The following is a 23,056-nucleotide window of genomic DNA, read 5'->3' on the forward strand; positions in this document are numbered from 1 at the left end:
ATTTTAAATACCTTAAACAAACATCGAAACATTCCTACAAAATACGTTTTTTGTATATTTTACGGCGTGTCTCAGAATATACTTTTTATAAATAAAACGCAATACTGTCAAAAGTTTGAATGATACATTCATCAGTAAGACATGGGCGAGTTAATTAAATGTATTGGAATAGCGTTTATTTGCAAATTGTATTTTGAGGCTGTTTAAAAATCATAGCAAAAGCAAATAAACAATAAACGAATAATTGTTATTTAAATTTTTAAAGATAGCAACCTTATTACATGTTGTTCATACTTCATAATATCAACCCAGCATCGGTAACCAAAACACGATCGACTGTTGAATTTAGTTTTTTCATACTTTTTAACCTTTTTTTAATAATTATTTTGTAACATCCGGTTGATTTATTAGTATATTTTGAAACGCGTCGCTAAACTAGATGGCATGTGGAAATTGCACTATTAACAAATATAGTATTTTATAAAATAAAGGTATCTAAGAATAATAATTACAAAATATTACAACACTAAAATATTTATGAGTACGGAGCTATCGTTAGTAATATATATGAAACATGGAAGCAAAATTAATGTATAGACGCTTTAACAAGTTATTTATATAGGAAAATAAAGCTAAGATATACGTTATTATATAAAGGTTGTGATAATGTTCTCAATTCCATCAAATTTTGTAACCAATATTGTCTATCGCAAGTTTGGGTTTGTTAAATGACTGAAAAACTTTTATCTGTTGGATTATTTCTACTAGTTGTTGCGGACTTGGGGAGAAATGGCAACATTAAGGAGGTTTTTAACAAGAGTCTGAGACGATTTTCGACAATTTAAAAGTAAATTTATGTTATGTTTTTCGAATTCATATAAATTTTTAGTTGACCAATTTAATTTAATTTTTAATTGTGTAACCCTAGTTACCGATCATATGAAATTGTTAATATGTCAAACGCAACTATTCGCGAAAAAGTCAGTCACAAAGTATTTCGTACCATAGACAATTTTGGTAGGTCAAAGACAATTAATACATATATTTAATGGCAAATTAGAGAAATTTGTATGAAAAACACATTTTCCGTAAAATTTAAGACAGTACACTAAAATACAACGGGCGGCCTTATCGGTTATAAGCGATGGCTTCCAAATAACCCGACATTATATACACTAAAGGATTATTGTCTATATACACGTATCCCATACTTTAGACCTCAATTGGACTGTTAGAATATAAAGACTTACAATTACTACTGAGTATAAAAACGTGCTTAAACTTACGATAAGAAAAAACCGTCACAAATTAGTAAGTAAATAAAAATTTGAAAATCGACGCCCGTTAACATTGCCAGTATTAAAAATGTTACCATCAATTTAAGTATTATTCGACTCCTAATTCGTATTTGCTTCTAAAACTATTGTATCTACTTTATATTGTAAGAAATATTTGTACAATTCTCGCCAGTTGTGCCAAACAATCATACTGGCCACGTAACATTCCACGTGCAAAGTGCATAATTCTAAGATTTGTTTTTTTTTAGTTTTAACTAAAGTACTATCTCGTCTCTTTTTGTCAAATTGTTAATGTTAGTACTTTAGTTAAAATAGTGCAATTACTGATGTATTTTTTACGAAATGTTTTCCAATATACAGCGGAAGAATCAGCTTCACAGTGACATTACAAATAATAGTGTTTTTTTTCGCGCCATTACACCATTATCTCTTTCAGTCATAAACAATCACACCCATATTAATAGCTATTTTAACCGACTTAAAAGAGGGTTGTCTGTTTGACCTGTAAGTGTGATATTATTGGAATTGATGATGTTTATGTAAGTATATCCAAAAATTTCTCGGAAACTAAAAGCCATATCGAGATGTTTATTTTGATATGAGATATTGGGTATCCACGCTTTTCTCAACGTTGATAGGTATTTGAAGTGGATACTATGTTTTTAATATCTCCTAAGCCACGTAACTTGACTATTAAACATTCTTTAAGACCTTTCACCCTGATATTATATACAACACGAATTAATTACATATATTGTTGTCAGTATTCCTCGTCAAGTGTTTCGCCGGGAATCGAATCCAGAACCTCCGGCTTAGTCGTCTATCTTAACCGCTAAGACATGGAAGTTAAAAGCGCACATAAACACTTTCATATAATTTAAGTTTTTGGTCAAATAGTAGTTAATTCCAATAAGATATTAATTTTCATACGTTCAGTACCAGCAATTTATATTTGCTCGTAAAGAATAATAGAAATTCGATTTCCCTGTTTTTGTCCCACACATTTGACCCCCAATTTCATTTAAGTATGCATATTATTTTTTCAACATGTTTTAAAATGTGAGCAAAAAATTCAGTAATTATCCTTTAAGACAATTTCAATTTATTATTGCAAACGCCAAGGCAATTTAAATTGGCAAATTCTAACGTAAAACTGGCAAATTTCCTCCATAAACGGGCAACACTAACGCTTTATGACAGTTCAAACCCAGTGTTGCTATTTACTGCGTATCGCAATTTGTCTCGTAGCGTACTTCGTTTTTGGTAGTTTGGTAGTTTGAGTAGATTGAAGCAAGTAGAGGACGTCGGTAGGCGATTCAAGGGATCCTTTTTGCGTATCGTAAAAAAGCCTCTTATTACACTTCCTGAAACATATTAATCTCATTTATACTTTTAATAACTAAGATAATATTTTATTAATTATTATTTATTTACAAAAAAAAACAATCTTGTCCTAACAGGACCCAAAATCAACAAGAATGCATAACCAATGAAATTTTTTTACACAAAAACAAACAAGAAAATAATTAGGAAAAACTAAATTACATAATAAAAAATAGATAGCTATCTATATGTGACAAAAAGCATGGTGTTCCACAAACATTATGTAAAACAAAAATATGGCTATCGAAAAGAGTGTCGGAGAATTTATTGACAAGTCTTCTTGGCCTGATTTTCTTTAGCATTTACTTTTTTATTGGCATTAGTGTTCATTGTGTCAAGCTATATGAATAAATGGTATTTTTATTTGATAGATAGGTCTGTTATGTACAGAAAATAAAAATTAAATGAATATAAGTTTTTTGAAGTAAAAATATGAAATGAATGTCATACTCGTATTAAGAAGTTTTATACAACAACAAATATATTAACAGTATCCTTGATTAACTAAACATACTTCCCGGAGATCATGGTTTTGACTTCGGTAAAAAAAATCAAATACATAAATGTGTCAGATTTACACCCGGCTTCTTTGAGTTTATATATAATTTTTTTTATTTAAAAATATTTTTGAACAAACGTATAACTTATTAAATACAATGGATCATGGTTTCGACTCCGGTAAACAGAAATTTTATTCAATAATTCCATAAAACAAATGTAGAAATTTGTCTAATTTATTTATTTATTTTATTTAAAATATTTACCCCCGGTCTCTTCGAACATACATAAAAGTTTTAATATAAAAATATTTTTAGACAAACAAAACTTATTAAATACTATGCGTCTCTTGTCCTGCGTTAAAAAATAAATAGCCATCTATAAAAAAAAACATTAAAATTAAAATATTACTCACCTATTGTATCACCCGTGTCTTCATCGTCACCCACTTCAACACATCGTATAGAAAATGGCGGTTTAAGATGTGCAAAGCCGAGGACGGGTGGCTTTGAACACGATGTGACAAACTAAAAAATAAATATACCATATACCCAACATCTATATCAAATTTTATGCTTACACACATTGTAAATCTATAAAGAAAACGCGAGTCCTGACCTATTCTAAATAATCTCCAAACGAGTATTTTCGATAGGTGTTATAGTATAATCGCAATAGGCCTCAGTAGTTGTTGCAGGCGTAAATTTTACTCCCTATATTGCGCAATCTGGTGTTCCCCAAGGATCTCATTTGGGGCCGTTACTCTTTATCATACAGTCATTTGCAAGAGGCAGTACGGTCTCACGGTTTTACATTTTGCTAAAGGTTGTTGGTATCTTTTCTTCTGTTTTTATCAAAATAGTATTAAGTAAATAGGAAATAATGTAAATTAATCTACTGAGTCCCAACCTAACACCTATCTCACTAAACACGTTATAAATATGTAATTCAAAATTCAAAAATAATTTATTTATATAGGTAACAAAACCTACACTTATGAACCTCAAAAAATAGAAATTCTTCCAATTTTACATTTACTACCAGTTCTCAAATCAAGGGCGTAGAACGGAAGAGAAGAACTGGCAATAAACTCTCCGCCACTCTTTTTAATCGCCAAGTTTTTTTACACAACATTTGTAAGGAGCTGCAAACATTACACAATGACATCTTAAGTAATAAATAATAATAAAGTAAATTAAAAACAAAGATTTGTCCTCTATCAGCAGAAGGCATGGTGAAATAGGAGCACGCACTTACATTCTCGTGGGAAAAACACGCAAATACATAGTTGAAACAACTAACATCACCGCATACACGAATTCAAGTACGGCCACCCATCACAAGTAGCATTCTTTTCTTTAATTAACTTGTATGATATACCTTAAGAAACTGTGCCCTTTCATGTTCACTAAAGTCCCGTTGTAAAACATCCCAAAGCCAGCAGACGACGCGATGTGAGTCATGAAAGCCGCCGTAGTATTGCGTGTGACGACGAAGGTCTCTCAAGTCCAGGGGTACGTTGTCACCGCTTATAAGGCGTTGTAACTGTAGATATTAATAATATATAAAATCAATGTTAAGGGTGTCCACCCCAAAAAAATATATTTTTTTTGATAACATTTTTTTATTTATTTTTTATAATGTGGCATTAAAAAAGATACAACCCTTAATTTGTCACCCCTCTACGATCAAGCCCTCATTATTATTATAGTAGATAGTCATTATTATTGAATTAAAAAAAAAATTGGAAATAGAATAGAATTTTCCAAATTCGGTCTTTTGTATTGCATATTTTAGTTTTTAGTGTGTTTTATTGAATTTTTTTTATTACTTTAGATTAAGGTTCTATAAAAAATTTTATATATAATATTTGGTTATGCACTTCTTGCACTTCACTCATCATATTTCTTTTTTTAGTTTTGCCCTTGCGAGGTTTGCCTGAAAGAGATCGCTTGTTAGCGATCCGCCCGTTGCATCCCTTATAATTTTTGTGTATTGTGTTATTTGTGTTATTTTTAAATAATAAATATTTAAATTGTGAAAAAATTTATATATTGACCAAAATCAAAGGTCCCGGCTGAATTCTATTGTATTAGGTACTTAATAACAACGTTACGACTATCGGTTTTTACGACCAAATACGAGGAGTCCCTTCGATGTCCCTTATAACAGTTTTTGACTGTATAAACATTTAATTTTAAGTCTCACCTCTGGTGTTGAGAACAACGATAACCATTCCGGATTAATAATAGCTCTAAAGCCCTTTATGAAGGCGTTGGTCTGATCCTTGATTTGAGTGTGCATCCGAAAATGTGCCATTAGGTGAATGTAGTTTATTCTGAAAAGTAAACACTATATTATGTATCTTAATACTTACTTCAAAGTTTATTACATCGGCATACATTTAAATACGTATACGTCTCTTACGTACAAAGAAACACAAATCACGTAGTCACTTCGAAGTTTTTTTTTATATATACATATTAAGTGATACCGCCCGCCGCCCATAGACACTCAACAAAATAGCAGACTTAAAAATTCTCTGATTTTTAATTCCGTAGAATTCTGACAGCTATCATTTTTTGACATGTTAGAGATAGCAAACCTTTTTGACCGGGTACATTAGTTACTAACACAAATCGCACAAATGTTTATTTTTTCAGGAATGGTTCATTTAAAGCAGAAAACAAGATCTGTTACAGAGTTTCATACTACACTCGGCGTCAAAAAAATCGCACCTTTCCTAAAATTCGTGTCAACCGATTATAACTCCGAAGATCCTTCCTGTACCCTATCATTATTAGTATCATTTGAAAGCTAATGAAATCCCTTATTTGAAAACGGTAGGAAATTGGCCACAACCCCCATAAAAAAAGAAAATTCTGGGAAAATGTGAAACAGTGTGTATTCTGATGAAAATTACAAATACAAGGAAAAATACAAAAATTAAAAATAAACAATGACAATCCTTAAAAATTTGTCTTAAAACCTAGTGTTGCCTCCTCTAGCCCTCCGACCAGCTTCCAAGCGGTCAGTCATGGACCTGATGAGCGTCACGACGTGTTCCTGGGGAATGTTGTCCCACTCCTCGATGACGGCATCTCGAAGCTCATCGAGAGTGGCAGGAGCTGGATTACGGGCCCGAACTCGCCCTTTCAGCTCGTCCCAGAGGTGCTCGATAGGATTGAGGTCGGGGCTTCTTGCTGGCCAGTACATAACCTTGATGCCAACTCGACCAAGGTAGTCCTTGATAATCAAGGCTGTGTGGCACCGGGCGTTGTCGTGCATGAACTCGAAGTTGGCGCCGACAAAACCTGCACATGGGACCACATCCTCCTCCAAAACCTCGGTGATATACCGGTGGGCAGTCAGAGACCCCTGGCCGCGACCATCTCCAGCTCTGGAGACGCACACAAGGTCTGTCTTGCCGTCGATAGAAATGCCGCCCTAGAACATGTAGGATCCTCCTCCATTCCCGACGGTTTCCACGGTGCAGGCTGGTGTGAAACACTCCCCTGGTCGCCTGTAGACTCTCTTACGCATGTTGTTGGTGTATAGGCACACTTGGGTTTCGTCGGAGAACAGGACATTCCTCCACTGGTCGAATGTCCACGGCACGTGCGTTTCGTAAAATCGCTTCCATTTCGTCCGGTGGATGGCAGTCAATTGGGGGCCTGTAGCAGCTCTCCGGGGCAGAAAATTTTTCTCTCACAGCCTTCTTCTGATAGTGGAGATACTGTCAGCTGTCCTTCGAGTAGCTCAAAGCCGCTGCTGCAGCTCCACAGCGTTGGAGAAGCGGTTCCGCAAAGACGTCGACACAATGAAGCGATCACCTCTGACGGTAGTGCAGCGACGTCTCCCGGATCCATGTCACCTGATGTAACCTCCAGTCTCTTGGAACCGTTGGTATACCCGTTGCACTCGAAATCGGCTGATTTTCAGTTGCCGAGCAACTTCAACCTGCCGTAGTCCGATTTGCAGTAGGGCCACCACTTGAGCTGCTTCTTTGCCATGGTATCCATTTTCACTGGGTTTTTTCTTGTCGAAGCCCTTCAGGAGTGACCTCTGTGACGTCTGGATAGCGAATAACCCATAATTGACTTTTACCCCCTCGTTTTATACGCGTCCAGGGTGGTACAATTAGTGAGCCTCCAAACGCGTACATCGCCACTTTTTAATCAAAGTGCTGGCGATTTGTGGTTTTTGATTTTCCGTAAACAAATGATTATTTTTTTGAAAGTTTATTAATCGAGCTTTTAAATGATACTAATAATGATAGGGTACAGGAAGGATCTTAGAAGTTATAATCGCTTGACACGAATTTTAAGAAAGGTGCGATTTTTTTGACGCCGAGTGTATTAAACATCTGTATAGTTAAATATCAAAAACCACACAATTTTATTTGTTCTTTATTTCGTATTGGTTTAACTTACTTATTTTCATTTGTGACTGGTATAGCTTTGCCGCCGGGAACCAACTCGTGAGTCACAATTTCGCCCAGACGTTCCTCGTCCACTGAGAAAGTCAGTTCCAAACTGGATATATCACCCTACAAATAATTAATTTAATTAAAAACCAAATTTTTTTTTTCATTTCTAGCGACAACTTGCACTTTGAAATCACTGCCATGACGTCATACCCTGAAACGCGCTAACGAGGTTATTAAGGCCGTAAAGCGTACATATATACCATTCTCGACCTTAGGGTGCGTTCAAGTATTACGTAACGAATTTCGGGGGGGGGGGGGTGTCCTTTTCTAAAACTAATGATGCGGGGCGGGGATTAAATTACGCGTTATTGTTAATATTATTTTCTACTTTCCAGTACTTTACACCACATAATGGTAACTTTTAGGTATAAATAGCCAGTGGGCCATAACCCAGTGGGTGGTCACGAAAAGTTTTACTATAATTGGGTACAGAAAAACGTTACGGCGCGTTACATGGTCATGGTCAATAACCATGAACGCTCCCTTAAGTCACTAGGGGCTTCGGGTCTGTCGGTAGTTAGACAGGTAGAGAGACCTTCCTTTATTTATTTATATATCAACACTTCGTTGCAAAAACATAATACAATTGACATAATTAAATGAAAAGGACTGGCGGCCTTATCGCTTTCAAACGATCTCTTCCAGGCAACCACTGTGGATAATAACATAGATAAGGTAAGCAAGAAAAAAATACATAATACATATATTTATTTAGACAAAACTCAAAATAGGAACAAAGAACTAAACTAAAAAGGACACATGAAAAAGAAAAAGTGCAAATGAATCACGATAATTTTAGATCACTTTCACATAAGTTAGTACGAAAGTTAGGGATGCGATGTGGACAGGTAATGTTTGTACAGTAGAGATTTAAAGGAAGATAGAGAAGGAGTTTCAGGTTGGAGGAACAGTACACCTTTCTCCCTCCACAAATTTGTACTCGATTTATCAACATAATTTTATGTTATAAATGTTAAAGCTGTTCTGAACTAGTGTTATAACAAAATCTCTGGCAGTAATTTTATCGTAAGGACTATTGAAAATTAAACGCGTTTTAATCCGATAAAGTGCAAGAAAAGTGTTTCAACCTGGAAGTGCTTGATGTAAGTCAGACTCCGATACAAATCTCGGTCCAGCGATGGCAACTCATCAATCCAGCTGTACAGCGCCTGTTGTGTTTGCCCCAGCACTTGGCTCAGGAAGAACGATGCAAATGGCACATCTACCACTATTCCCTGGAAACCAATTATAAATATTATTGTCTAAGAAATTTGTAATAGGCTATTTAACAAGATTTAAACAATCAGAACATTTATTTTATTAGTCACTTAACAGAATTAACATATAAAGTAAAATTAAAATAAAATAAATCAGTGGCGCTACAACCTCTTTAGGTCTTGGCCTCAGATTTCTGAATCTGTTTCATGGTAATTTTTAAATCTAATAGGCAAGTAGGTGATCAACCTCCAGTGCCTGACACACGCCGTCGACTTTTTGGGTCTAAGACATATCGGTTTCCTCACGATGTTTTCCTTCACCGTTCGAGCAAATGTTAAATGCGCACATGGAAAGAAATTCTATTGGTGCACAGCCGGGGATCGAACCTACGACCTCAGGTATGAGAGTCGCACGCTGAAGTCATTAGGCCAACACTGCTCTAACATTTAAAGTATTGACTTTAATTCAAATGAAACATTCATAATTTCAAAAACCCACCAATAACGCTTCTCTAGGCCAGAAGTCGCACCAGTTCTTATGACGTAACATGCTTGTAAACAAGTAAAACAAAGATTAAGTTTTTCACGTGTTAATAATAATAATTCTTAAATTACACAAATATTTCGATTAAAAACACGAACACACGTCGTCGACGAAATTAAGCTTCCAGACAGTATTAGACAAGCAAATACATATTATTTACAAGCATGCTACGTTATCGTCGGTTTCACTAACTCTTGTGACAAAAACAATATTTTAAATAATGTATTTTTTATAAATCTATACCTAATTATTATTTACAACTTATAACTTATGTATATATTATCAAGAACTATATTTTAATACTCTCAAATAGGCCAATGCATTGTTCACCTTAACAACCAACAATTATTCACTGGGCATCGAGCCCAGACCTTTGAGTATTACAACAGTAGTATATAATATCAATCTTGATAATAAAATGACAGTTCATTAGGCCAGAGGTCGATATTAGAATAACTTTCTGTATTTGGTAATTTTTTTTTAACCGTGAAATAATTTATGTATTCCATTGGTCCTTCGAGCCGAAATACAGTATAAAAGATCTAAATTGTCCAAAATTATTTACCTCGTACACCGCCTTTCCCAACATCCGCCCAATAAATTCAAATAACTGCAAATGATTATCTTGAAGACATGAAGTCGGTGATGGGTATAGTCGTTCCTCACTCGTCACACGGAATAAGTTTAAGGAGGGGTCGAACACTCGTTTTATTGTTTCTTCTAGAAATTCTGAAAAATTGCACAAATTAAGAATTATGAAAATGATCTGGTACATGCCAAAGGCGCATTTACTGTAGTCATTGATATACAAAAAACCCAAGATGCACAGTCTCTATATAGCCCTCTGTCGTCTGTTCATGGATCTGAGCTACTGACCTGAAGCTAGTGAAAGCTTTTCTTGACCGGTGCTCCGCGTCGTTTAGTTAAGTAAAAAATTATTAGATTTTGATATACAAAGTTAACGTAAGTAACGTAAGTGAAACCGTGGGGACTTATATTACTCCAAATTGCATGTTAGATTTCATTCAATTGTAAATATGTATAAATTATACCCAATACATATACAATTGCAAGAAAATTTATCAATGGCTAGATAATTTTGAAATTCTTTTTTACTTCTGTATGTTTGGTATTGAGCAGTATTGAGGTCGGACGTTCGATCCCCGGCTGTGCACCCCTTAAATATTAATATTTAAGTCGGCCAAAAATTAAGTCATGATATCGACTGTAGTAATTAAATTTATAACCGATTGGACGGAATTGAAGTCAAAAATGTTTTTAAATTTATCAATAACACAGTTCTAGTTCAAAATCTCTCTTTTAAGTCGGCTAAAATGAAGTCAATCATAACTATTTATGTAGCCAGAGACTGAAAAATTTCTGAATTATATTTAAACCATCCCAAAATTCTATTTTATATATTTCTATTATATCTATATTTTTTTACCGAACGAGACAGAGGCTTAGTGTGGACGCCCTCCAGCCTATGTCCCCTACATAAAATGAAGTAAGTCTTCTACAATTTTTAAAAATTTGTCTAGCCTCTGTCACATGTTTTGGGCCAATTCCCTAAGAATATTCTCATACATTCATGTTAAGTTGGTGCACCTGGACAGCAATTGCAACTAACCTTTAAACACTCCATCTTGGTCAATCCCAGCCTCATCCAGGCCCTGTTCGTTAATAAATCGGACTCTAACCACACCGCGTAATGCTCTACTTGGCAACGCTGCAAGTTGTCTATAGCCATCTTCTACTAATCTATTACGACGAACCGTCACTAATGTGGATCGACCCCCACACGCACGTTCAGTTAGGCCTAGTACCACCTAAAAAAATACATATATATAGTTTTTACAGGAAAACATCAAAACAACAGGTATAATTATCATTTAAATTTATTTAATCTAAGATACGTAAAAACTTGACGACTCATTGGTCTAGTGGTTAGTACCCTTGACTGCGAATCCATGGGTCCCGGGTTCGATCCCCGGCTGAGACGAACATCGATATGATGAGCATTTGGTGTTGTGCTTAGGTCTTGGGTGTTTAAATATGTATTTATATGTCTATCTATCTATAATATGTATGTAGGTATATCCGTTGCCTAGTACCCATAACACAAGCTTCACCAGCTTAGCATGGGACTAGATCAATTGGTGTGAATTGTCTTTAAAAAAAAATGTCTTCTATCGAATTAGTATATACCTTTTCATCCGCTACGGCCCGTCTGAATAACCTTACTCGTTCACCATGCGCGATCATGTGCGGCGTCTTTTGAACCAGTACCTGTATTAATAAAATACTTTATTACTCTTCTCTGTTGTATAGATTAAATTATCCTGTATACGTCATTACGTATACGTATGACACAAGTATTATGTATGCAGGTAGTTCATTGTATAATAAGTAGTTTGGTTTGTACAATAAAAATGTGTGAAGCAATAGATTATATCTTTACGTAAAAGTTTACAGTACCTATTACTAATCACAAAAAAATAAAAAAATATTAATTTTCCCGTTGGGGGTAATTTGGATTACAGTAAACTTTGTAATGCGAAGACGAACTTTAAAGGTTAAATTAAGGAAGAGGAAAAGAAAGAGAATCTGAAATAATAAATCTCACCTGTTGAGGTTTCTTCCCCTTCTCAAGATCGGCCATGAAGTGCGAGTCGCGTATATCCCTCACTAGCCAATGGGAAGCCGGCGTATACGCACGTCGACAGTCACGGCGATACAACACTAGTAGCAACGTGTGCACTGAACGGAACACGTCATTGCTTTGGATGCTTTTGAGATCTGGAAATGGATTAATTAATTCTTATATGTTGGGTATTTCATTTTGTACTAATAATTTTTCATGGAAGGTTAAGTTGGCGCCTGGTAGATTGTACCGGTGACCCCAGAGCTGGTGCTTTCCTCGCTCATTGAATAAGTATCACAATACAACCAGAAAATGCTGCCAGCGTTAAAGGTACACTGCCACAGCAACCTTTTGTTTTAAATTTCTTTTCATTCATTTTTATTATTACTATAAAGTTAAGAAAATTTTAAATACTGTATATTTGATTTTTGTTTAGTTACATGAATAAAATTTATATAAAAAAAAACATATTTCATACACATCCAAGTTATAACTACTATACAAGACAAATCTAGTCGCAAAATTTTGAACCAATTATGAAATATTAACTAACATATTTATAATAATTTAATAAGGCATTTATTACCGTATATATCTTACAATTGTCATAACATTTTAATTCTTAATATTACAGCTAATATGTAATTTAAATATTGTTGAATATATCCCGTAAATATATCGATTATAAATACTTATACTTACCAAATAATTGTCCTATTATAGATTTATAAATGAACATATTCAAGAAGGACGACATATTAACAAAATCCTGCAATTTGAATGGTTCTTGCTTTTCATACATTTCCATATCGTCAAGAATTCTAAAAACCATACAAAAAATATCAAATTAATAACATTCGTAATTATTATTCATTGTCCATATTTGTTTTCCTAGTCCCAAATGTCCATATTCAATTGCTTTCTTGATAGGTAGGTAATGATTGCCAGACATACATCGCTTTTTAGCCATATGCACAATCGTAAAACTACTCGACTGCCTGATTTTTACTAACCGACTTTTAAAAGTGAGGGTTACCAGTTCTGACTATAATATCTGTATTGTTAGAATTGGATTATAATATTTAATAGAAACTTTCTTCAATGTATGTTTGTCCACAAAATTCTCTGACACTCATATCCAAGTGACGTTTTATATTTAAATCGGCCATTTTTTTATGTAACAGAAGGCAAACGGGCAGGAGGCTCACCTGATGATTAAGTGATAACGCCGCCCATGGAAACTCACATTGATAGAAGGCTCGCAAGTGCGTTGCCGGCCTTTTAAAATTTGGTAAGTACGCTATTTTCTGACAGTTTTTCACATATAGATTTCTGGAGGGGACATGTATAACAACGTAAATATCGTTGATCGACATAAGTTTAGCAGTTTTTACATAATTTACTAGAAACCCAGTACACTTTATACGAAAATTGAACTTACGTAACATAATGTGTCATGCAATCTGCAAATAGTATTAGCATTTGAAACTCCGGCGCAGATGACTTAGTATTGACAGCCAGAAGGTCTAAGAAAGCTTTCAATCCGCTGCTTGGTCCCAAAGTGCACAGGAATTGCCATAACGAATAGAGGATTTCGTCTTGATTGCAGAGCCCTAAAAAGTATATATTGTTAGATGTCATAAATGGAGGGTAGGACGACGGAACTTGAAATAAATAAAAAACAGCCAGAGCTGAGCTGCCAAGGCCCTTGAGGACAACAGCGAGATTCCTTAAAAAAAGCTGAGGGTCATTTCGAGGCTAGCTGAGAAGCTACCTGATGTAAAGTGGATTGTTTCGAGGGATTTTTGTTCAATAAGTAGATATACTTTATAAGGGAGCGTTCAAGTATTAAGTAACGAATTTTGGGGCTTTTGTAAAACGTTACGATGCGGAGCGGGGATTGAATAAAGCGTTATTGTTACTATTATTTTCGACTTTCCAGTACTTTACACCACATAATGGTAAAGTTTAGGTATAAAGAGTCAAGGGGTGGTCACGAAACGGTTTACTATACTTGGATTCAGAAAAACGTTACTGCGCGTTACATGGGGGGTGGGGGGGGGGGCAATAATCTCCAAAAACGCGTGACGTAATATTTGAACGCTCCCGTCCTATGCTGGGGAATGGCAAGCTGATGAGTACAACTCATTAATCCAATGCCAACGTAAATCCTCTTACCTGTTAAAATATCAAGCTTGACTTGTGTCATAGTCTGTAACGCAGTGTGGTACATCGAGCAAATAAGCGCCACCTTTGTACAATCCGGAGATCCAAGTTTTCTGTAGTTTTTATTTGAGTTGCCCCTGAAATTTAAAACCTTTTTAAATATTTCTCCCTAACTTAATTCCTCTTTATATTGTCTTTGGTCGACGCGAGTGAGTATACATATTAACGTAATTTTACTTATCCATTACTTTATTTCACTATAGTACACATTTGTAACTTCAAATTGCGTGAATTTTGTTAAAATAAAAAAAATATTGATTTAGTTTTTAAAGAGGTTTCTACAAAAGATAACACATTTGAGCACATATTCTTTTCTGCTTCTTTTTACAGTTACTTTCGAAGGCTGGGCAATCATAATAAACATATTTAATTTTGGATTGGAGTTGTTTGATCAAAGCATTGCCTAAGATTCCGAAATATTCAAGTTTTTATTTCTCAACTATCTCAAGTACTTCTTTGTTAATCTGCATACTGTCCAGCGCGGTTGAATTTGTCTATCTGTCCAAGAAGTTTTAAGCTCATAAACCCAGACCTCGAACACTTCCACTTTTTTGGACGTAGTCTCTATCAACGTCCAATAGCATTGCATCATATATTATTATTACCTGAGTCTCGTTAGTACATACCTATTAGTCCTAGCTTCGATTGCTCTCCGTATAAAAGCAGCTGGGTTACTCTGCAACGGCGACGATTGTTGTGAGGGTCCCGCCCCTTCTTCACCCACACCGCCATCAATCATCTCCTTCAAGGGAACCGCTAATAATTTCTTCAATAACGGTGCACCCCATAGCAAAGATAACTGCATTCGTAAGTTCCCCATGGTTGGTGGCAAGTAGGCGTCGAAGCTTTGTGAAAACCATCCCAATACTGGGTGCCAATTGCTTAAATTTCCCTTCTTGCACACCACATATTGCTGGCAACTGTCGAGGAATCGGGTCGAAACAAGCTGAAAAAAATGTATTTTTCAAGATTTCAGAGTTTATTGTAAATACATTGATTATTATAGTATCGTGAATAAGAGACATCTTGGTAACAAGATGCCTTGCGTGTTGTTCCCACGAGAATGTAATTGCGTGCTCCTATTTCACCATGCCTCCTGCTGATAGAGGACAAGTCTTTGTTTTAGTTTTTTTAATTTATGTTATTATTATTAATAACTTGATATGTCATGTGGAACATGGTGTAATGGTTGCAGCTCCTTACAAACGTTCTCTTCCGTTCTACGCACTTGATTTGAGAACTGGCAGTAAATGTAAAATTAGAAGCATTAATATGTATTTCTTTACTGACGAGTCATAAGTGTACAGTTACCTATATGATTAAATGATTTTTTACTTTTACTTTTTACAATAAAACAAGTTCATTTTATCGAAGCAAAATATTACAATTACCAACTTTTCAACAATGGAGGGCGTTTTTTGTAATACAAAGCTGGACACAATGGCCACAATCCCATCTGATGTTAAGTGAAATGTGGCCGTTCGGAGGGCACGCCTTTTCAGGAGATGTCTGTTTAACCACGGCTTAGGCCTAATCACTATCATTTCACGTCAACCGAACAATGAAAAAATTTCAATTTCAAAATGGATTATGTATAAATAATATGGATAGTCACACTTCTCTACGATAAATGTAGATGCTTTTTTAGATTTATTACATAAAATTGTAACAATTGTAAAAATATTTGGCAATTTGCTCACTAGTGTAACGTGCTCAAAACTTTTACATCTACTAAACATTTTACTCACACCTAAGAAAACTGCGTTCATATATTTTTGGGGAAAAAGTCGCTTAAAAATACTGTTTTTTGTTTAGTACACTCAATAGTTTTAGTTTGTTTTATAAATGTCGTCAGATTTAAAACACGACGCTGTCAGTTACCATCAGAGCCTCCAGCCCCTTGTTTAATAAAAAAAACTTACCACAAAGGTTGGATAAAAAGTCTCATTAAGCGCATGATCTCGTTCAATATGAGCCATTTGTATCAGATTCCCCAAGAGGCACAACGCGTAGTTGCCTTCCAATGTATTGAATACAATTCGCATATTTTGATCTGCGCTCAGAAACTCTACGGACTTGTCGAATAGTGCGTGCGTACGGAACGTCGATATTGACTGGAAATAGATATTTATATTTCATTAAACTAAATACAATGAGTTGTAAATAAGTATTAAATTTTTGTGGTACTTGCGAAAAAATCAAATTTCAGCGGGTCATCACCAGACCTAGCGGTAGGTGACTCCCATACGTCAAGATGTATTGAATTTTGACATTCGTAGTTTAGTTTCTGAATGACAACATTAGCTTTTGTCGACCATAACGTCATGATCGTAGAACAATGTCGGATTTGAAAAAAATCCAAAATGTACTTTTTATCATATTTGGATACTACGTTGACTAAATATTACGGCTGTATTAAAAAAAAATCCGTGTGTTTAAATTTTAAATTAATCAGTCGGTAAAGTGACGGATTTTATAGACGCTTTTAGAAGCATGTGATTTTTCTAGAAAACTGTGTAATTTAAGGTTATTATTTTTATTTTGTTTGCTTGTAGGCCAATTTTCATAATTACAGAATATGAATTAAAAAAGTTATGACAAAAATTAACATGATTATATTATTTTGAAATGGCTGCCCTGTAAAGTTTACTATTTGTCAGATCCGTCACTATTCTACGACTATGACGATAAGTTATATGGAGTACTCGAAACAACAAGTTTTTTGAAATTAAAATAATGTAATATGCACTCAAAACTATATGTTATTTGAATAATGTAATAAAATTTGATAATAGCCTCTTCTAAGCAAATTTTCATATCTTAGTTGGCTTAGAGGCTCAGAAGAAATAGATAAAAAAAAGGTGAATAGTTTGAAGAAAAAAAACAAAGCAATATTACATAGATGTCAATATCGAAATTTACAATCATTGTCTAATCATTTGTAATTAACGTTAACTATAATCATCACACATTTGAATTGAGGGATACTAATTATATTCACAATTTCATTATGCAGAACAAATTTTTATTTGCCATATTCTTGGACATTTGAGATACATTTTATATTACTTCAACAAATTCATAAATTTTTTTCAAGTATTCAAAGTAATCTTGAAAAATTTTTGTTACTGTGGTCTAAAGTTACCTCATCCAGCCAAAAAAAATAATAATATATATAATGTAGGCATACCTCAGGCGATATTTGCTGCATGTGGAACACCAATGTAGGAACAGATAATATCTGTATTATGAACATAGTGAGGAGCTTCTCAGAAAACTGGGCAGAGATAAGAGGCCGAAGAGCGAGAGCAACAATTGCAGAAAACGCTATGTTCTTCAGACTCACTTTCTCGCGACACAAACCGCGAAGCAGAAGAGACTGAAAGTAATGTATCATTTACGAAAATATAAACTTAATTATAACATCTCCATCATTAATTACTGTGATTGAAACAAAACAAAATAAGAATTAAAGAATTTTTTACACATTTTCCCCATTTCATCAAAGGTACAATATTTGGGAAATGTAGCTAAAATATTAGTATTTCTTTCTTTAAAAATAATTTCAGGACCTTTCAATGTTTTTATAATTTCAAAATGTTTATAGTTCCATACCCATTTGGTCAAAACATTACTGTTTTAATTTTTTTTGAGCGAGAAACTGTAACATCAGTGTGTCTTGTCCAAATTGACTGTTCTTCTGACCTAGAGTAGAGTATAATCCCAAAAGTCCTTTGTCCATATTGCACCAAACAGGCTACAGGCAAAGTTGAAATATGTTCTATATATATTTGAAATACTCACTTTCAAAGTCAAATAATATCCTTTATGAAACAGTGAGCCCATCACATTAGCACAGAGCTGTGTCATTCCTCCTCTCAACTTATCAAAGTTTTTAAGGCGAGTCAAAGCCCATGTATTTGTAGCTGTAAACGCCAACAGTGTGTGTAAATGTATGAGTATACTCTGCATATCCAGTGGGGACTCGGGTTTGAGTTGCTCCAGATACTGACAGCATTTATGTAGGAGATCCTTTATATGTGATATCCAGGATAAGCTAAAAAATTTAAACAATCATTTATGCTTGGATTCTGATTAAAATATAGCAGTATAATCATGGTTATATATACTAATTAAGTACATGTATCATCCTATGTGTACATAAAAGCACATTACCAAGATGGGACTTGTAATGCTGAGCTATTATTGTATTATATATGTGTTAATATAACAAAACAAAATATAACATATTTAAACCATCCTTAAGGAAAACCATCCAACTATAGTGAGCATGAAGATATAGGTATGTAATGCAATCTAAAATTAACAAGGAGTTATATATCTATATTTCCTCATAAAGGCAACCAGGCCTTGTGTAAACAAACCAGTGTTTTTATGTTCAAGTGTAGTAGTAGTATAGTTTTTATGATTAATATTAATCTGTAAATTCTCAAAACAATGACAGTTTTAAGTATTTGCATATTACATATAAAACAAAAACAACAAAGCACACAGCTGTAAAGTGTTAGGAGAAATGAGTTATATATTTTGTATATCATATACAAAATATGGAACTGTTATTATCTTGCAAGTTTTAAGTGCCAAGAATGTGTCCGAAAATAGAAACATACCTACAATAACTATAGTCGTATTTTTAATTAGACGAAGCCAACTGACAGTAGCTAATGTCACTTTGTAAAATAATGTTGCCATATTTAAAGTAATAGTGATGCGTTCAGATCTTGTTCAATCAGATGAATGAACAATGAGTGTGAATAGTCAATCATTTCAAACAATAAAAGAATATTATTTCTATTTTAAAATTGTATAAAAGTGCTCTGATATAAGTTAGGTTAGGTACTATGTAACTACAATCAGTTTTTTGACGTCTTATTACAAAGCGCGGCGCGGCGACTAGTGCCATCACCAATCATTAATTCAGGGGTTTTTACTTTGTCACAACACTATTTTTATTTCATTAAAAACTGACAACACCGTAAACGTCAGTTGATATCGTCTAATTAAAAATTCGACTATAGTTACATTGCCTCTTTGAGTTATTACAATAATTTGTTTTAGCTTATATACAAAATCATATATATTATTTTTACCTGTATTCTTTATTTAGGAACACTCCTACATAAGATATTTTGACAGACTCTGAATGCAGGCTCTGGACTATATACTTGCAGAGTCTCTCAAATCTTTTCCTGTCCCTTTGTGACTTAAATACAAGAAACAAGCGGCAAGTTGCTTTGTATACATCCAAAGCTTGTACAAAATCTATCTGTTGTCCTTCATCTTGAGATCCATGGCTTGGTTCAGGTACTAGGTGATCAAATTCATCCCTGAAAATACAGAAATTAAAAATATTCCTATGTAGACTATGTTGTTTTAGATTGAATTTAATAATAAAAGTCAAACTCAGTTATAATAAATATAAGCATCTGTTAACAGGTATGATTTTATTTTTAACAAGCTACAAATAATAGTAATAATGACAATTATACCCTGCAACTGTAAGAAATCATGTGGTTCAAGGGATAGAGATCTATTAACAAATTAACTATATTTACGTACAAAATAAGTTTGATAAAGCGCTGTCTGGCAAGCCAGCCTCGAACAATTGCTTGTATTTTGGTTGCTGACTGTTCTCGCTTTTTTTCTAAAGCACGCTCTTCTCTCGCCGCTTTCATTTGCTCCAAGAATGAATCTTTACTTGTTAAATTTTTCGAAAACATATTGCTGGAAACTATTTTATTTTTGTACACAAATAGGATTGATAGATGAAAAATTACTGTTTGTTAGTTTAGCGGTCACTATGAAGAGGTCATTACGGATTAACAATAACACTACACTAAACCATTATCGGTGATTCATATTTTCTTGAAAAGAAGATCTATTTTACGCCATTCTTCTATTAAATTTACGTAAGTATTTTGGGCATTATCATAAATCTAATCCCAATTCCGAACCAAGATTTATTTTTCAATTTCCATTGTTTATTTTTGACAGCTCATTCCAAAGCCTGTAAATACTTGACGGCTGAAGTTGACGTAAGGTCTTGAAGTCCACAGCTTAAAATTATTACGTAAAATATTTATTGTTTGTGTTAAATCTAAAGTGCCCTGTAAACGATCAAATTGTTTGTCAAATTTTACGTGTTTGTCAAATTATTTGATAGTGTACTGCTGAGTTTGAGGCGTTTGTCAAACAATCTACGTGTTTGTCGTGTTTGATGAAAATCTGGATTGATGTCGAGTTTGAAACAAGATCTCACTCGTTGTATTGACATCATGGAGGACGCTACGCTCAGTGACAATATGAGTGTCAATATTACTAACATAGAATTTATGTTGCATTTCATATCTGTTTATCGTGATTTTTTTTTATTTTTAGTAAACCTATGTTATTTTGTATATCTTTTAGCAAGAAATAAAAGGCTTTTTATTTTATTTTATTTTATTTATTGCTTCACAAGTTTCAATGATAATGTTGCTCAATGTTCGAGGTGCAACGCAGGCTTGAAATTTTAAGTCTTCGAAATCATCGCCGCTAGCCAGATACCTCAAAGTTATTGATAACCTTTGAGAAGCTGGTATAGATTTCCGCATAACTGTGTCCTTTTTTTCAATACGAGGATGGAGTATAGTCAGTAACTCTTCAAAAGTTTTATGGTCCATGCGCAGGAAGTTTGCGTAGTCTTTAGGTTCAGTGCGCAATATTTCCCGTAGCAAATTCTCGTATTTATCTCTTAATTTCAACCATACTCGACTCCATCGTCTTCTTTTTTTTGTCTTGATACACAGTGCTAGAGTCAATGCCAAAAATGCGTCATCTGAATTACTCGCGCTCGGCACGGCGACGTCACGTCACGAAAGGAGAATCTACTAGAAATTTAACAAATTTGATAGATATTTGGTTTGATCGTCTAAGCTATTGTTTGATGAAAACGTGAAGTTTGACAAACAAGTTTGTCAAGCAAATTTGATCGTTTACAGGGCACTTAAGTCACCCTTAAGTGCCCTGTAAACGATCAAATTTGCTTGACAAATATGTTTGTCAAACTTCACGTTTTCATCAAACAATAGCGTAAACGATCAAACCAAATATCAATCAAATTTGTTAAATTTCTAGTAGATTCTCCTTTCGTGACGTGACGTCGCCGTGCCGAGCGCGAGTAATTCAGATGACGCATTTTTGGCATTGACTCTAGCACTGTGTATCAAGACAAAAAAAAGAAGACGATGGAGTCGAGAATGGTTGAAATTAAGAGATAAATATACCCACGAGAATTTCCTACGGGAAATATTGCGTACAGAACCTGAAGACTTCGCAAACTTCCTGCGCATGGACCATAAAACTTTTGAAGATTTACTGACTATACTCCATCCTCGTATTGAAAAAAAGGACAGTTATGCGGAAATCTATACCAGCTTCTCAAAGGTTATCAATAACTTTGAGGTATCTGGCTAGCGGCGCCGATTTCGAAGACTTAAAATTTCAAGCCTGCGTTGCACCTCGAACATTGAGCAATATTATCATTGAAATTAAAACTTGTGAAGCAATAAATGAAACACTTCAACAATATACAGATAAGGTTTTATTTAATAAATAAAATAAAAAGCCTTTTATTTCTTGCTAAAAGATATACAAAATAACAAATGTTTACTAAAAAAAAAAAAAAAAACACGATAAACAGATATGAAAAGCAACATAAATTCTTTGTTATTAGTAATATTGACATTCATATTGTCATTGAGCGTAGCGTCCTCCATGATGTCAATACAACGAGTGAAATTTTGTTTCAAACTCGACATCAATCCAGATTTTCATCAAACCCGACAAACACGTAGAATGTTTGACAAACGCGTCAAACACAGCAGTACACTATCAAATAATTTGACAAACACGTAAAATTTGACAAACAATTTGATCGTTTACAGGGCACTTTAGAGTCACGACTTACCTCTAAGTGCGCTGTTTGACTTCCTTATGTCAAATCCAATACTTCAATGTATTGGATTTTGATAAAACGGAGTCATTTCGATGAGACACGAGAGAAACTTACATTAAGTCAATTGTAACGGCCGCTTTACTTACACGGCTAGACAATAAAAAAAAACTAAATATGCACATGGTGGCGACGCCTTCGTTTAGCCTCTCACGTCACGCCTTGTTCTCAACCTCTTGTCCATTTTTTGACACGAGTGAAAATGAATCTCGATAACGATGACTTGTAATCAAAAATAGTACTTTAAAGTAAATAGCTTTTTCTATAAAGTAAATAGCTTCTTTGAGACAAATTTGGTATAACTATAGGACTGTGTTTTCTTTGCTTGATATTCACATTTGTAGATATGTTAAGCAGTAGATAGGTTTTTATTGGTTTTCAGATACATATAAATATTGGCCTAATGCCGAGAATACATAGAGCTATTTTTGAGGAATCTTGATTTTATTGGTCTATATGGTTTAGTTTCTATTATAAATAATAATAGTAATATTATAGTAGTAATAAAGTAGTAATATAGTTAATATTATCAACTGTTTAATAGAAAAAATTGTATTGACTTCTGTGTAATTTATATTAAATTAAGTTATCACGGAATCTAGTTGTATAAAATAGAAGCCGCCTGTTACGGCATCGCACTTTTATTTTTAAATAAATATAGCCTACGTTACTCAGAGACAATACATTCAAATGATGAAAGAAATATTTGAAATCGGTCCAATAGTTTGAGTTTATTTGTAATT

At 34.1% G+C, this 23,056-nt stretch overlaps 1 protein-coding gene across 1 annotated transcript; it reads right to left on the bottom strand.

The window, feature by feature from the left end:
* Positions 1 to 376: 376 nt before the first annotated feature.
* On the bottom strand, positions 377 to 20,323 carry LOC125054444 (ubiquitin-protein ligase E3B). Its single transcript, XM_047656340.1, has 19 exons — positions 19,880 to 20,323; positions 19,411 to 19,647; positions 18,104 to 18,356; positions 17,490 to 17,678; positions 16,222 to 16,413; positions 14,926 to 15,245; positions 14,252 to 14,376; positions 13,515 to 13,686; positions 12,776 to 12,894; positions 12,056 to 12,228; positions 11,638 to 11,718; positions 11,060 to 11,258; positions 9,995 to 10,158; positions 8,757 to 8,903; positions 7,613 to 7,728; positions 5,388 to 5,517; positions 4,560 to 4,724; positions 3,595 to 3,706; positions 377 to 2,662 (listed from the first exon to the last, which is right to left on the bottom strand). Exons 1-19 carry the CDS (start codon positions 20,038 to 20,040, stop codon positions 2,490 to 2,492), a joined length of 3,228 nt encoding a protein of 1,075 aa, XP_047512296.1. The 5' UTR covers positions 20,041 to 20,323; the 3' UTR covers positions 377 to 2,489.
* Between the last annotated feature and the right edge of the window lie 2,733 nt (positions 20,324 to 23,056).

The sequence above is a fragment of the Pieris napi genome, chromosome 12, assembly GCF_905475465.1.
Source record: "Pieris napi chromosome 12, ilPieNapi1.2, whole genome shotgun sequence".
NCBI lineage: Eukaryota > Metazoa > Arthropoda > Insecta > Lepidoptera > Pieridae > Pieris > Pieris napi.

Coding starts and splice junctions, on each gene's coding strand:
- LOC125054444 (XM_047656340.1), bottom strand. CDS start 20,040: ATGTTTTCGAAAAATTTAACAAGTAAAGATTCATTCTTGGAGCAAATG. Junction 18,357..19,410: donor TTCCTAAATAAAGAATACAG/GTAAAAATAATA, acceptor TAAATTTTTTAG/CTTATCCTGGATATCACATA. Junction 12,895..13,514: donor TGCATGACACATTATGTTAC/GTAAGTTCAATT, acceptor TATGGTTTTTAG/AATTCTTGACGATATGGAAA.